Below are 16,958 nucleotides of genomic sequence, written 5' to 3'. Positions count from 1 at the left end.
CACCAGAATTGCTCAGGGTCCTCAGGAGCTGCCCACTGTGATTTAGGTTATAATCCAAATTCCTCACCGGGCCTGCCCGGTCTGGCACAGTCTGAGCGCCAGTGACTTTTGACCTCCTCTCCTCCAACACCCTCTCATGCCCACCCTGCTCCAGCCACACTGGCCTCCTTGGTCCAGACTCAGGGCCTTTGTACTTGCTGTTTCCTCTGTCTGGGACATTCTTCGCCCTGTCCTCCACATGGCTAGCTTTCTAGTCTATGTTAGTTTCCTCTTGCTGCTGTAACAAATTACCACAAATTTGATAGTTTAAAAACAGCCATTATTGTGTTACAGTTCTGGAGGTCAGAAGTCCTAAAATCAAGGCGTTGGCAGGGCAGCTGTCCTTCTGGAGGCTCTAGGGGAGAATCCATTTCCTTGCCTTCACTGGCTTCTAGAGGCTGCCTGCATCCCTTGGCCTGTGGCCCCTCCTCTACTTTCAAAGACAACGGGGTAGCATCTTCAAATCTCTTTCTCTGACCTCTGCTTCTGTCATAATCTTCTCTGAATCGGACACTCCTGCCTTCCTCTGATAAGGACCCCTGGGCTCAGTCAGATAATCCAGGATAATCTCATCTCAAAATCTTTAACTTAATGCCCTCTGCAAAGTCCCTTTTGTCATGTAAGGTACCATATTCACAGGTTTTGGGGTTTAGGACACTGACATCTTTGGGGGCCATAGTCTTTCATTTCTCAGTTCATATGTCACCTTGTTTGAGAGGCCGACCCTGTCCCCCTTTCCTCTTTATCTTATCAACGTGTTTTATTTTCTTCATTCCTCTTAACATGCTTTGACCTTGTTCCTTATTGGTTTATGTCTGTCTCTCCCTGTAGAATGTCGCCGCCATGAGGGCAGGGACATCACCCATCTAGTTTGCTCCTGTATTCCCAGTGTCTGGGGCAGTGCCCGGCCAGTGGGCAGACACTCAGTGCCACTTGAATGAATCCTGGGCTGAAGGATGTGGGAACGGTGGGGACACGGGATGGCCTGGAGCCCATGCTTGGCCAGCTCTCCGTGCTGGGTCACAGGTCACTGGGCTGGGAGCCAGCCGTGCCCCCCAGGTAGCAGCTCCTTGGCAAGTCACAGCACTCCATGGTTTTCTGTTCCGCACAGTAAGCGACTGTGACTGTCCTCCTAGTCCTAAAGAGTCTCGGTTTCTGCGAGTCTTTTTTTTTTTTTTTTTTGAGGTTGAAAAATCCTACTGCATATTCCACAATTTATTCTTTTTTTTTAAAATGACATTCTAGTTTTTGACTATTACAGATAATGTGCATCATTTTAGAAGAGATCACCTCTTGGGGCTGATTGTGATACTGGGGAGTGGAGGTGGAAAAATCCATAAAGTGATTCAGGAAACCACACAGCCACAAATACGCACACTCTTTGGATTTGACAATTCTGGCAGATAATGTGGCTGCCTCCTGCTCATTCTCCTATGATTGTGGCTGTGTTCACTTTTGCCCTTGGGGGAAACCAGGCTTCTCACAGCTTCACTCACGCCAGGTGTATTCCGAGGGACCCTGGGGCAGGGCTTCCTCTGTTGGACGGCTCTCCATCTTGCTGTCTCATGCACGTGCCAGCCTTTGTGTACAGGCCCGCTTTGTCCCTGCCCAGCTATGTGCTTCGGGCGAGTGACTGCCTCTCTCTGAGCCTTTAGTTTCCTCATCTGTAAAATGAGGATGAGCTGCTGAGAGGCTTAAGGGACAAGACACTTTCACCTTCCGTCAACCAGGAAAGAGTCTGGTTAGTCCAGACAAAGGGCATTTCACTCAAGGGTGAGGGCGGATCACTTCAGGAGGCCGTGCCGTCTCTGCTCCAGAGGGCTTTGAAGATGGGCAAGGTTGTCTACTGCGTCCTGCAGGATTCAGGAAGTCAGACCAGAGGGATGGTCGCCACGTAGTGTTAACCATTGGGGATAAAAGCAGGTTTTCATAGAGTGCAGATGGCTTAACAGCTGCAGTGAACATTTATATCACATACATATTATTCTATACATATAACTAATCTAATCCTCACAACAACCTCTGAGGCAGGTGCTGTTGTTTTCCTCATTTGCAAATGAGGAAACTGAGGCACGGCGAGAAGTGAAGGGCCTTCCCCTAGCACGTGGGAAGTAAGTAGCAGAGAGAAGATTTGAACCCAGGACTCAGAATCCAGAGTCTGGGCTCTGAACCCACCACTGTACCATCCTGCTGACATAAGCATGTATGTTTATATCTAACAGAAAAGTCTGGAAGATTAGAAGCAAGAGTATAACCGGTGCTTTTCTTGGGGTCTTCCAAGTGGGATGATCACAGGGGCTTTGATTTTCTCCCGTTTTCCAAATGTTCCGTAACGACCAGGTATTACTGGTGTGTGTTGGGCAAAGAGCCATGAACTCAGCAGGGCGCTCGACAGTGACTCATCCCTGAGATCTCTATCTTGTCTTGACCCTGTTTCAAGGGTCTTGTTAAATGCTGACAGGTCAACACCATAAGAGATGCCACTTTCACGGAGCTACAACGTCCACATTGCAAGGCACCTCTGGGTTTAATTCTTCTTCCTCCTGCGTTGCCTGGGAGGAAAGTGCAGCCCACGGACGTGAGGGCTGGGCTTGGCTTCTGCTGCCGCAGTGGAGCCCCAGGGGCGGTCCTGGGCTTCTCTTCTTCCCATGACATCACGCTGCCTCGGAGAGTGGGAGGTGAGCCCACGAACAGAGCTCGTGTGCAGGGAGGGCTGGGCGGAAGGGGTTCCTTCCTCTTCCCTCTACGCTTTTCTCTCTGCTGCTGGAGGCAGCCCCTGACCCTGCTGACATCACTTCCCATGGACCAGGAATCTGGCCTGGGGTTTCCAGTGACTAAAGTTACAACTCAAGAACTTTCCATCCCTAACAGGGCACTTCTCCCAGAGGCTTTCTCTCTGTGGGAGGCTGTCACAACCTTCCCCATTCCTCCAGAGGGACAGGGACTGTACAATATGACCGTGTCCCTCCCTGGCTCTGAGGTCTTCCGTGGTGTCCTGGTGTCCGTGGCTCTTAGGGTCAGGTTCAAACTGTAGCCTGGCCTTCGAGCCCCTTCATTACATAGGCGTGGTCTCTTGTCTTCCTCTTCCCCACTCAGTTCACTTATGTTTGTATTTTTCAAACAGAAAAGCTCCTTGGGCTTCTGGTTGACTCACCACTGTATCTCTAGAGCTTGTCACAGGCCTGGAGCTCAATAATATTTTGTTGAATGAATGTATGACGTGATGTTCATGTAGATATCTGCTCCACGATTTCTGAAATCCTGGGACTGAAGTCCGATTATTTTAGTCCTGGTTTAGGGGAATAAAAAATGCCTCCCTCACTTCAGGAAACTCAGCAGAATACTATGTGACCGTTCAAAAATTCCATGTATGAAGAGCTTGTACCAACTTGGAAGATGCTTATGGTATAATGTTAGTAAATAAGGCCTGGATGCACAGTCTTACTTACAGCCTGGCAGTAACTGCATCCAGAAGCACACCTGTGCGTGTGGTGGGGAGACTTTTGGAAAGGGAAGGTACTCTAGTGGGATCCTGTGTAATTTATTAGCTTTTTTCCCCTGCATTTTTCCAAGTTTTCTTTAATGAGCAACCATTTTATAATAAAAAATGAAAAGGAGGAATGCATTAGTTTTAGTATTGCGGACAGTAGCCCCCTGCAAATTGTACAGTGCTTCAGAGTTGGCAAAGTGCTTTTAGATCCATAGCTCTCTTGCTCCTTCTAGCAGTTCTGTGAGGATGGTGGGCTGTGGATTCATTCATTCACTCATTCATTCATTCATTCAGTTCCCCCTGCCAGGGCTGGGACTTAGAGATGAGGAGAATGGGATGCCCAAGGCAAAATGATAGGAGGCACCTACTCTCTGGCTGCTTCAGGTGCAGGACCAGCCCCGAGAATGAGCACCTCCTTAAAATTTGCCCCTAGGGTGCCTCCTCTGCCTCACTTTGGTCCTGGCCCTGCCCCCACTCTGTGCCAGGCAGTCTTCTCTGTTCTGAGGATCTAACAGTGAACGGAACAGAGAAAACTCTCTGCCTACAGGGGGCTTCTGTTTGGAAGGGAAGTTCTCTATTACAGTTGAGGAAACCGAGGCTCCCATCCCACTGGGGAAGTGACTTGCACATAGCAAATAAGCAGCTAAACCTCAAGGCCCCTGGCCCTCTCGTCCACTGGTCTTTCTCCTAAGTCTTGTGTGGCAACCAAGTTGACATTTACCTTCAAGTGTGAGTGTGCTGGTCCCCGCGGGCACTGAATAACTTGGGCCGCCTGTGGACCCCAGCTCCTGGTGGAGTTTCAGGTAGGATGGGCCAGGCGGCTTTGTGGTGGACAGAGCTGGCCCAGCATGGTGACCCTCTGGTGGAGGGGCTGCCCTTCTGGCTCTAAGCATCCCTTCTTGCTTGCCTTCCAGCCTCCTATGTGATCACAGACCTGACCCAGCTGCGGAAGATCAAGTCCATGGAGCGGGCGCAGGGCGTGAGCATCACGCGCGAGCTGCTGTGGTGGTGGAGCATGCGGCAGGCCACCGTCCAGCAGCTGCTGGACCTCCTGTGCCATCTAGAGCTCTACCGCGCCGCCCAGATCATCCTCAACTGTGAGTTACCAAGGCCCCCTCGCAGCCAGCGTGAGCTGTGCCCTCTCACCTTAAAACCTTTCTTGGGGTTTCCCTGGCGGTCCAGTGGTTAAGACTCCGCACTTCCACTGCAGGGGGCATGGGTTTGATCCCTGGTCGGGAACTAAGATCCCGCATGCTGCTCGGCACGGCCAAAATGTAAAAATAAATGAATAAATAAAATTAGAAAACCTTTCTTAATCTTAAAAAAATTTGAATGAAAGAGTTTACCATCCAAGTAAGAAATTAGTAACGGTGGTCACCCCTGGGGAGAGGAATCCGGTGGCCAGGGAACCAGGTGTTGGAGAGAGACTTTATTGTCAGTCTTTTTGCACCTTTAAAATTTTTGTTCTCTGTTCCAAAAATAAATAAATAGAAATTTAAAAATAGCTATAACATAAAAATTCAAGAAAGTCTACAGTAAAAATTATTTACGTCCTCATCCTGTTTCCCAATTTGGCATCCCAAGAAGTAACCACTAGTCACAATTTCTTATCTACCTTCCTAGAGATTTTCTAGGCAAATGTATGTATGTGTCTACAACACTTTTTAATACAGACAGTAGAGAGAATACCATGCACTTGGCGGTCCCCTTTATTTTCACCTAGCAGCCGATCTTGCAGATTGTTTCATATTGAGACATTCTTTCAACAGCCGCATTGTATTCCTTTGACAGATGTACCATGATTTATTGATAGGTGTTCAGGTTGCTTCTATCAGTTGCCTCTTGTGTACAGTGTTGGGATGTGCACCCCGTTTGCACACATGTGAATCTCGCGTGGGATGACTTTCCAATATTGGAATGGCTGGGCTGAAGGTTTGTGTATTTTAAGTTTTGATTGATATCAATACCAGTATTACCAAATTGTCCTCCTACAGGAGAATACAACCATGGTGGGAATGTATTTAGCAGGTAATAAATAATACCTCCCTACCTTGCAGGGTGTCTGTGAAATTGAAGAAATAGAACATGTCAAGGGCCTGGTGTTCAGCCAGTGCTCAGCAGAGGCAGGGGGATGAGGGGTCTGATTATCTCCACCTGGGCCCCCCCGCCATGTCCCCAAAGAGACCCCTTCAGTGTGGGACAGTGAGCCAGACTTCTCACAGGTACTCACTGAGCCCCTGGCCAGTGCCTGGTGCTGTCCGAGGTCCTGGAATACAGGTGGGCAAAGCGATAGGTCCTCTGCCCTCATGGAGAGCATAGTCACGAGGAGACAGTCAGTAGACAGGAAAACAAGTAAAAATAATGCGATGGAGTGACAAGGTAGGGGAGCCTTCTAGAACACGGTTGTCATGGAAGGCCAGTCTGAGGAGGTGAAGTTGGAGGAATGGAAAGAAGACAGCCACATGAAGAGCTGGAGTAAGAAAGCCCAGGGGAGAGGGGACAAAGGCCCTTGTGCAAAGGCCTGGGGTGTTGCAGGAACTAGCATAGAGCTGGTGTAGGAGGTAGAGAGCAGGGCATTCAGAGCCCCAGAGGCCTGTGGAAGACCCTGTGGGCCCTGGAGCTGTCCTGGCTGGGGTTCCTGAGCTGGGTAACCTGGCTGAACCAACAGACCTCAGTTCAGCACCTGCCTGACTAAATCAGGGAGGGCTTCCAGGAGGAGGAGTAGGGGCTTAGAGACCTCCACCCTCAGAGATAAATCAGGAGACACCAGGGTGGCCTTACAGGTGGAGACCTGCTCAGACCCATGCCACATCGGTTGGTTGGTGCGACCAATGCCTATCCTGTGTAGCTGCTTGCAGACCCCTCTCTGGCTTGTCTGCATCCCCAGAACCTGGCACGTGGTAGAACTGATTATTGAGTAGATGTGCCTTCACATACTTTTCATGTTTTGAGAGAATTAGTGATAAACTCTTTTTTTAAAAAATTTATTTTTAATTTATTTTATTTTTGGCTGCATTGGGTCTTCGTTGCTGCGCACAGGCTTCCTCTGGTTGTGGTGAGCGGGGGCTACTCTTCGTTGTGATGTGCGGGCTTCTCGTTGTGGTGGCTTCTCTTGTTGCGGAGCACGGGCTCTAGGCGCATGGGCTTCAGTAGTTGTGGCTTGTGGGCTCAGTGGTTGTGGCGCGCGGGTTCTAGAGCGCAGGCTCAGTAGTTGTGGCGCACAGGCTTAGTTGCTCCGCGGCATGTGGGATCTTCCCGGACCAGGGCTCGAACCCGTGTCCCCTGCATTGGCAGGCGGATTCTTAACCACTGCGCCACCAGGGAAGTCCAGTGATAAACTCTTAATGGGTTCAAAAAGAAGTGAGGAAATTCATGCGCACCCAAGGATGCCAGAGAGAGAGAGAGAGAGAGAGAGAGAGAGAGAGAGAGAGGGAGAGAGGGAGAGAGGGAGAGAGGTAGGTGTGGAGAGGGGGGGCTGCAGAGGGGGAGCGGGAAAGCCCCTGGGTCAGGTACAGTCAGAATGGAGGGACCAGGCCTCCTACTCAGGCCACTTTGGGGAGGGGGACGCCGGTTTTGTCTCTGCAGGGCACTGGGATGCTGCAGGGGTGTCCCGAGGCCTGTGGGCGGAGACGTACTGGGGATTGAGACACAGGCCTCTCACTGGACACACCAACTTGCCACTGACGTCAGAACCTGGCTGTTGACTAATCTCGAACATATTCTTAACGATTTGAGATCAGCACACAACATAGTGCCAGATTCAAAGAAACACACTCATTGCAGCGTGACACTCTGTTTGAAGCTGACACTGACTGGGCACTTCTGAGGCACCAGGCGCTGAGCGTGGCTCCTCCCAGCAGCCCCTCGAGGTGGGCGATCTAAGGAGCCCCTTCTCCCCCCGAGGACACGGAGGTCAGGAACGGCTCAGAGCCTCCCCCAAGGGCACAGGTCTGGTCACACCCAGGCGCGTTTGGATCAGAGCCCTCATTCTTAGCTTCTCTCACGGGAACTTCACTGCACTCAGTGTTTGGGCTTCCAGGAAACAGTGATATTTGTCTGTCATCCTTTCTTCTTACTTCTTAGAACTTTACTCAGTTCCCTGTCTTCCGGTTCCAACCTCCTCTGACCTCTCAGGGCTGTGAGAGTCCACCGGTGTTCCCCAATCCTCTTTTCTCGGCTGCTTAGCCTTGCTGATTAAAATTGCCTGAGGAAGAGAGGTTCAAGCCTGTCTCCCCATCCACTTTTGTTTTGGGAGTTCGGTTGTGTTGTCACTATTGCCTTCAGTCCTCAGGCAAGACACTTCCCCTTTCTGTATCTTGGGTTTTTTTGTTTGTTTGTTTGTTTGTTTTTCATTAGGGAGAAAAAGTGCTATAAATCTTGGTCACTTTTTGGAAGTGAATAGTGAGGGCATGTGTGAAGCATATTAAGTTTCTGTTATTCCAACCGGTCAGTTTTCCCTTCCCTAATTGTAACATTAGTTAAACCTTATTTTGCATTTACTTGCTGAAGATTGTTTATGAACTTGCTCAGTTGCCCCCAGCAGTTTGAGAACCTGACTTCTGCCCACCACTTCTTAGAGAGCTTTAAGAATGAGTTTGAATAAAACAGAGCTTGAAAACCAGATACCAAAAGTCCCAGAGACAAAGTGTTGTCCTCAGAGACTTATGACTCCAGGGAATATATTTGCATTTAGCAGAGGCCTTCCGTAGGTTGTATGTGAACCGAAAGGTGGAGTGTGGGGTTCCCTGGGGGCCACATGTGTGTCCAGTCTCTTGAAATCACGTCCTGTGGGGCTGCTAGCCCCATTGTGTAGAGAGCTGGGTGTGTGGGTCTCTGTTCCTTGGTATCTTCTCAGCCTTAATTGCCAAGACCATTATTGTTCAATTGTCAAACATTAAATGTTATAAGAATTAGAATAAATTAGTGCAGAAGGCTTACCATTCCTTCTTCTGGCAAATCTGCTTGCCAGTGTCAACCATTTTTACTCTTTTAGCTGTTTCTTGGAGGCTTCCTGTATTAGCATCCCAGGTTCATTGCTGTTACTAAGGGTAGGCTGTAGTGACTTAAACGAGACAGATGTTTATTTCTCTCTCCTGTGACAGTCCAAGCTGCCCAGGGCTCATAGGGCAGCTGCCCAGTGTCAAGGACCCGTTTCTTTCGTTTTCATTGCTCTGCTGTCTGGGACAGCTGGCCGCCAGCTCATACCTGAGATGGCTACTCTGTGCCTCCGCACGTGCCTTCCAGCCTACAAGAAGGGCACGGCCCCCTGGAAGCTGCGACATAACCTCCCTTCCCAGGCCGTTGGCCAGGACTGGTCACATGAGCACGCCTAGTTGCGGGGGAGGCTGGGAAATGGAATCTGTAGCTGGGAGCCTGTGTGCACCGCTAAAGCGTCTGTTACTCTAGAAGAGGAGGGGATACGTGCTGGAGGGACCGCTGTCTTCCTGCAGCCCTCTGCTTTGGGCCACCCAGATATCCGTGTGCACCCTCGGAGTGTCCTCTGGCACGGGGAGCGAGTCCTCTGTCTGGTGCATCTGGCAGCCCCTGTTCTTCTCCGTTGACCAGTGATCCTCACAGCGTGTTCCCTATGGCAGCCCCTGTTCTTCTCCGTTGACCAGTGACCCTCACAGCGTGTTCCCTATGGCAGCCCCTGTTCTTCTCCGTTGACCAGTGACCCTCACAGCGTGTTCCCTATGGCAGCCCCTGTTCTTCTCCGTTGACCAGTGACCCTCACAGCGTGTTCCCTATGGCAGCCCCTGTTCTTCTCCGTTGACCAGTGGTCCTCACAGCGTGTTCCCTATGGCAGCCCCTGTTCTTCTCCGTTGACCAGTGACCCTCACAGCGTGTTCCCTACGGCATCCCCTGTTCTTCTCCGTTGACCAGTGACCCTCAGCGTGTTCCCCAGACGTCTAAGCATCGGCATCCCCTGTTCTTCTCCGTTGACCAGTGACCCTCAGCGTGTTCCCCAGACGTCTAAGCATCAGCATCCCCTGGGAACTTGTTAGAAACGCAGGTTCTCAGGCCTTACCTCAGCTGCCGATTCAGAAACTCCGGGGGTGGGGTCCTGAGTCTCCCTCCAGGATATTCAGGTGCAGATAAAAGTTTAAGAACTGCTGATCCAGCACCTGGTTCTCTGACTTCTGGCTCTGTCTTGGGGGGTTGGGTAGGTGTTGGGGGAGCATGCCCGTGGCCTCAGCGGAAGTGGGAACTGGAGAGGCTGCCCTTACGGGTGGGCTGCACGGCTTTCACAGCACACTTCCTGCTGGGGGAGGAGTTTGGGCGCCTGGGAGGAGCTGCGGCATCAAATAATGGCCGGCTTTTGTCACACCAGGACTGTGGCTTCTTTGGCCGCACAGATCTCTCAGAATGCTAGAAGCTTATGGTCTCTTGGCTTCTCATCAGTTCTCTGTGTGATAGCCACAGCTGATGATCGAGCCTAGGTAGCTTAGTTCTTATCCCTGAAAGGTTTGTTCTTTCACTTGGTGGCCTGTGTGCTCGGCCTGTCCCCCTCTCCTCCTAATTGAAGGTGCATACCTGGAGCCTCTCTCGATGCCACCTGAAACAATAGCTTGGATGGGACAGAAGCACTCTTATTTTGACTCTTGTTTCTGGGCCCTGTGTCTGGCAGAGAGCCCCTCCTGAAGTTCATCAGTGGACTGAGAAAGGTGGAGTGGGGATTAGAAAGGTTGGGGCCATGGTATCACCTCCTGCTGGGGCTGACCCTTCAGGGCCCCTGACAAGGGGGTTCTTGGTCAACTTGGATTGTCCACTACAGGCCAAGAGTCTTCCTTTTCATCTCTGCTAGAACATGGTCTGGCTCCAGTGGAGTTCTTCTCCCTTTGTTGGAGGTCCCTAAAAGAGAAGCAACATACACCAACATTTAGAACATTTTCAACTTCTCCCCTTAGAGTTACGGGTGCTCTTAGCACATGGACTGCCTTCCGAGGGTCACAGGTGACGGTTTTGCTTTGGTATAAGAACGGTAATCAGCTTTCCAGTCTGCAATATCTGGGTCCTTGCCACCTGGAGCATTATTATATTGATTTGGCTCCAGTAAGAAAGGCCAAAACAACAATAGGTTAAACTAAAAGAGGGTTTCTTTCCACTAGTAGTGTGTGTGTCGGCAACCCAAAGCTGATAGGGTGGACCCACAGTGTCAGGGATTCAAGCTTTTTTTTCTACCTAATTCTGCTGCCCTGCGCATGTGGCTTCCATCTTGTGGTTTGAGATACTTGCTCCTGCTGTTCCTCTCTTTTCCACATTCAAGGCAGGAGGAAGGGGAGGGGATTTTCTTTCCTTCTAAGGGTACAATCTGGAAGATGCGCTTTATCACTTCACTAAGTTCTATTAGCTAGAACCTAGTCACTTGACCACAATTAGCTGCAAAGGGAGTCTGGCAGTAGCTAAAAAATGTGGTTTTTAGCAGCCATATGTCTAGCTAAAACTTCTAGAATGTAGGAAGACAAGGGGAATGGCTATTCTCTACCACATTTGTACCATCTCTAAATAATGTGCTTCTCCTGTTCTTTTCATATATATCAATTTATATGTTATCCATTAACTTCCTAGATGAGGATTTGGCTCTACATACCTCCTCTCCCTCTTCAGCTCCTCTATGGGTCTGTAGGTCGTTTTTCTAACTTTTAACGAATATCATTACATATGTAATTATTTTTCCATTAGCCCTAGGCAGTGCCTCTTGATGCTTCACTTTGTAAGGTGAAGCTTCGTTTACTTGCCCTTTCTTACCCTCCCTTGTCCACTTTCACCTCCCGACTTCTGGCAAAGACCAGTCATAAAGTGGTCTTCCATGGATGTCTTCACATCTCCAGGCTCTTCTGAGCCCACAGGGAAGAGCTGGGTCTTGGATGAAGCCCCAGTCTCTGGGTCAGGACAGGAAGAGGAATGCCGCCTTTGTGTCCTGATTGAAAAATGTTTTTTTGTGATGGGGAAAGTACTGTGTGCATAGGACGTCCGCAGGGCGAGTCATGGTGCAGAGTAGCATTTCCCAAATCACATGCCCCGGACATGTGCTCCAGCAAGTTACCCCATGCAACTAAAGGGTTCATGAATAACTAACCTTGGGAAATCTGTATGCTTTATCAGTGCCCCCTACCTTTGGAGAGTCACAATGCACACCCAACGTTTTAAGGCTCTGATAAGTTCTAGAGCAAAGAGATCTATTTAGGTCAGTGTTTTCCATTTACATTTGACCGCAGAGCCCCCTTCTCATTGGATACTTACTAATATTCCCATGGGACCAATACACTGTGGGAATCACTGCTCTGGTAAGATGGTGGCCACGGTGCAATTGCTGGGCATCCCAGGGGAGCCTCATTATAGAGAGTCTGGGGGATCAGGGGCAGCATTTGCATGGCCAGGTCAGCATTCAACGTCAGGAGAGTCTGACCCTGGGGCCTAGGGCCAACCATCACCCTGGGGCTTAAAACGTGAGAGTCCTACTCCTGAGGGGGACTCTTCCCGACCACCAGGCTTAGTTAGGGAGAGGGCTGTGAGCCAGGCTCCAGGGTCTAGGTGCTGGCATCTGCGCAGGGTCTCAGGAGCTGGAATCAAGGCAGAGGCCGACGTATCAGAGCTGTGGCTTCCAGCCAGAGGCAGGTCGGCTGTCATCACGGCTGAGCTCCTGAGCTGATTAAACGCCACTGAGGCAGGCAGGGGACCTGAGCCTGCCAATGGCGGGGGTCCGAAGGCTCTAACTCTGAGCATGGAGGCTCGAAACCAGGTGTGCCTGATTCGTGAGGTGACACTCTCCCTCGTTCCTCCCCATAGAGAATTAGATACACAAAATCTGGACAAGAGAGTCAGTAGTGAACTGAGACATATTATCAAGTGCCTGCTGTGTGCTAGGTGCCGGGGACACAGCAGTGGAAATACAGACAAAGTCTCTGACCTCAAGGAGCTTACAGTTTAGTGTGGGAGACGGGTATGAACAGGATGATGGCATAGAGACGTGTACCCAACCACAGCAGGAGTGCTCAAAGAAGTGTAGGTCAGGTGGGTAGGTAGGTAGGAGGGTGGGAGAGGGGAAGGTTTGATCTCACCTGGGGAAGCTTCCCCAAGGAACTGAAACTTGAGCCTCCATTCAAAGGACTGGCGGGCCGACCACACAGGCATATCCAGGCAGAGGGAACAGCACGTGCAAAGGCCCGGTGGTGGGAAGGAGCAGTGCTTGGGTGTGGTCAGGTCTACTTTCATCAGGAGTGTAGGGAAGGTTTTCGAGGGCTTCTACCTGGGAGTAACCCCATTGCTCTGGCCACAGTGGGGAACAGGGGCCTGTGAGGTTCCAGGTGTCAACTGAGTAGGAAAGCAAGAAGCTTCTGGAACCTGAAGGGACTCCAAGGGAGGCAACCAAGGTTTCATCTTCCCATCTGCTGCTACCATCTTCCTGGGAGTTTCTTACAAGTTTCCCAATTTTCACGCAGTCTCTTCTTGGTTGTGCAGCTTTCACAGTTTCTAACTTTTGGTTTGGCAGCTCAGCCAAAGTCATTTCCTTCCTGGAGCTGGGCTTTCACTGCATGGGGAATTTCTATCTGTTGCCTAAAGTGAAATGGAAGAGAACACACCCTTTCTCTCCCAAAGAGGCTGAGCTGTTGCAAGGGCCAGACAGGGCTCGTGTGTGTTCTCCTGGAAGTTTTCCCAACATCCGCCCCTTTCCTACCACTAGGGAACAAAAAAGCTTGGGAAGGACTCAGACCCTGGGGCCACTGGAGACTTGCCCCTGGGCGTGGCACTGCACAGGGCCAAGACCCGCCCCCCCCCCAAAGTCCTGGCCAGGAGTCACTGTTATCTGAATGCTAGTCATAACTTGTATTTAGCACCTAATATGTGCCAGGCAAGCATCTTATCTCACAAATCTCGCTATTCCCATTATACAGATGAGAAAACTGAGGTGCAGGGATTAAGTAACTTGCCCAAAGCCACACAGCAAGTAAGCAATGGGCTGGGAAGGGAAGCAGGTCTGCGTGACCTTAACCCCTGCTGGGGGAGGTCACTAGATGGCATCAAGTCTCTGAAAAATAGGCATAGACATTGCCCTGTCTGCTTTTCTCGTAAATGGGGGCGCTACAGAACATAAGCGATGCGAGGCTCTTCTAACATCCTTGCTGTGTGGCTCAGGATGGTCTTCTGACTGTCCTTCTGTGCATTAGTTATTCCACTGGAAAAGAGCGAGGCTTTAATCACTGTGGGTTTCTTGGGACTAAATGTGAGCATGGACAGAGGGGCTTGTGTGTGGTACCTCTAAACCAACCCCCAGTTTTTCAGAGAGGACGGGTGGGAGCTGGAGGGAGAGGAGCTGCGGTTTACTGAGCTCCCGCTCTGTGCAATGCGGTCGTAAGCAGCTCCTCTGGGTTACGAGCTTTGCACACATGTCGAGGTTACCCATTAATCAGGATGGGCTACGTTATGTTGCGGTCACAGATAAACCCAGAAATCTCAGTTGTTCAACACAACAAAGAATCAATTTCTCCAAGTCCAGTGCTGGCTCCTGCCTTCTTGCACTCGGCAGGCCATTGGGAACGCACCGCTTCCAGGGTCACTGTGGAGGGGAAGAGACAGATGGATGAGGCTCGCCAGCTCTTAATTGCTTTGTCCAGGAAGTGACAGTAGCATTTCCACTTAAAACCCATTGGCCAGAACCAGTCACGTGGCCCCAGCCTAACTGCAAGGGAGGCTGGGGTCTGAGAGGGAGCAAATGACTATTTGGTAAGCCGTGTCTCAGCTACTGGGTACCTCAGTTCAAAGGGGTTTATTTTAAGGTTCTACCTAACCATGGCCTACGAGATCTCACGTGGACTAACCCTTGCCCAGTTCTCTCACCTCATCTTGGCTACTCTCCCCCGCATTCATTCAACTCAGCCACTAGGGTCATCCTTCATTTGAGGAGATGCACCAAACTGTTTTCTTCCTCAGGATTTTTGCATATGCTATTCCTTCTCCTTAGAATGCTGGTCCCTCCCCAGCTCCCTTGCATTCTTCCCGTGGCTCATCCCTCTCATCTTTTGGGTCTCTGCTTAAATGGCACCTGCGCACAGAAGTCTGCCCTGGGCATCCCATGTAAGTAAGTGTCAGGTACACCCCTCCCTTCCTCCGGTTTGTTGTCAGCATAGAACTCCTCCCAGTTTAAAATTAGGTATCTTTTAACTGTCATGTGAGTTTTGATAACAGTCAGAGCCCCCAGTCCCCAACAGAGTGAATAAATGAATAAGGATGGATGAGTCATTTTAGCAGCCAGTGAGCAGGTCCCGTGGAGGAGCTGAGATAGGGCGATTAGGTCTTAAGACAGGTCATGCCCTCTTATTTGCCTGACTTCCCGTCTCGCTTGAGTTGGGAGTTTTGAGTGGTTTGTGTATGTGGACTTTGGATGCCCAGGAAGGTTGAGCCCAGGGATTGGGAGGGAAAGGAAAAGGAAAAGAGAGGGTCCAGAAAGCTCTTTTTGTCTTGATATGGCCAGCTGGCACCTAGGTTCTTTAGTTAGGGATGAATCACTTTCATTTGCTCTAGAAGGTATCTGTTTCAGCCACATGAGTCAGAATAAATGCGAAGAATAAAAACAGATATATAAATATTACCTCACTGTTTACTTTGAGGGCTGAGAAGAGTGGGGGGAATTCCAGACTGTGCTCACTGGGGAAGGACCTTGCCGGCAGCTGGAGTCCCCTCTGCTCAAGCGTGTGGCTCCCGGATTTGCCACTGCGTTAAATGTTCCCAGGCTGCCAGCCGGCGAGGAGAACCCAGGCCCCTCTGCCAAGGGCCCAGCACACATAAGCCTTTTGACCAAAGGAAGCGGGGCCTCAATAAACAAAATGTAAATAAGAGAACTATTTCAGGTTTCACTTTACTGAAGTATAACCTAGAGAGGGCAACTGGGCTTTCTCCCCGGAGGTATCCTCTGAATTCAATAGGCCACACCTATGGGAAAGCACTTAGGACGAAAAAAAAAGCCTGACCTAGACTCAGGGGTGATGATCCTAATGATAGTAAATTACAATAGTAGCTTATAACTGTTGAGCACTGACTTATTTCATCATCTCTGGGGGTGCAGGGTACAGTTCCTCGTCCCACTTGTCGGATGAGACTTGGCGCGTTTCCCTTGCCTGTGAGCCTGGCTGCGGTGTGCATGGCGGGCTGGAAGCCCTGAGATCATCTTTGGGCTCCACAACACATGTGATTTGTGCTCATTAGAGAGAGTGGGGCATCTTGAAAATACAAAGCAGAGAGAAAAAGGAATCAGGCCCATCGTCCCCTGGGAACCGTGGAGAGAGCACAGAGAAATGCTTTTGCCCCCTTTCTCTGCCTCCTGGTGCCAGAAACTCAACCCTCATCCCTCCGGGTTAAGCCAGTCGTTCTCAGCCTCACCTAGGGAACTTTCGAAAGCATCCAGACTCTGATTTAATTGATCTGAGAACCAATACATCCACCCCTTGGTGCCCACAGACACTGAAGCTGTTATTTCGAGCACTGGCATCCCCTCCCGTCCCTAGGGGCACTGGCAGGGAGAACTCCACGCCGCCTGTCCTCCTGTGTGTGACCAGGCTGGCTGCCAACGACACAGCGGGCAGAAGCAGGTCTAGCTGGGCTTCTGTATTACTCATCCCCACGGCCACTGCACCTTCAAGGCCCTGCCACTGCCCACTGAGAGTCATGTGTCCATTAGAGGGTATTTTTTCTTTTTTTTTTTTTTTTGGCTGCATTGGGTCTTCAGTTTTGCGCGCGCGCGGGCTTTCTCTAGTTGCAGGCAACGGGGGCTACTCTTTGTTGTGGTGCGCGGACTTCTCGTTGCGGTGGCTTCTCTTGTTGCGGAGCAGGGGCTCTAGGCTCGCAGGCTTCAGTAGTTGTGGCACGTGGGCTCAGTAGTTGTGGCTCGCGGGTTCTAGAGCGCAGGCTCAGTAGTTGTGGTGCACGGGTTTAGTTGCTCCGTGGCATGTGGGATCTTCCTGGACCAGGGATCGAACCCGTGTTCCCTGCTTTGGCAGGTGGATTCTTAACCACTGCGCCACCAGGGAAGTCTCCGTTAGAGGGTTTAAACTGTTGGATACAGCCATCCACCCCATTTGCTTCCTTCAGAGACCCTAAGTTGGGATCAGAGGTTCTTTTGGGTAGGGAGAGAGGACAGAGGTCAGAGGATGACTATGTCACAGTTTGTGTCCTGACCTTGGCCTTGGCCTTGGCCCAGCTGCTTTTTGTATCTGGTCCCACTGAGTCCTGGGACTGTTCTGGGACAGAGGGGTTATAATTATTCTGACTCCACAGAAGATGCAAATGAAGCTCAGAGGGTTAAGAAATCTGTCCTTGGGCGTACAGCTAGGATTAGAAAGGCTGGCTCTGGAAGCTTCCCCACACTTGCTCTCGCTTCTACTCTATGATCACAATTCTTATTTTTGGATCTCATGATCTTGCAGAATTAACT

The 16,958-nt window shown here is 50.5% G+C and overlaps 1 protein-coding gene across 1 annotated transcript in view; it reads left to right on the top strand.

Annotated features, from left to right (window-relative positions):
• IRAK2 (interleukin 1 receptor associated kinase 2) overlaps positions 1-16,958 on the top strand; it is a 60,751-nt gene that overhangs the window by 4,751 nt on the left and 39,042 nt on the right. Inside the window, exon 2 of the mRNA XM_007192563.2 lies at positions 4,444-4,626. Within this exon, the coding sequence (XP_007192625.2) occupies positions 4,444-4,626 (183 nt within the window). The remainder of the gene's footprint in view (positions 1-4,443; positions 4,627-16,958) is intronic.

The sequence above is a fragment of the Balaenoptera acutorostrata genome, chromosome 10, assembly GCF_949987535.1.
Source record: "Balaenoptera acutorostrata chromosome 10, mBalAcu1.1, whole genome shotgun sequence".
Lineage (NCBI taxonomy): Eukaryota > Metazoa > Chordata > Mammalia > Artiodactyla > Balaenopteridae > Balaenoptera > Balaenoptera acutorostrata.
Note: the sequence above shows the minus strand (reverse complement) of the source record. Positions and strands in the feature narration are given on the sequence as shown.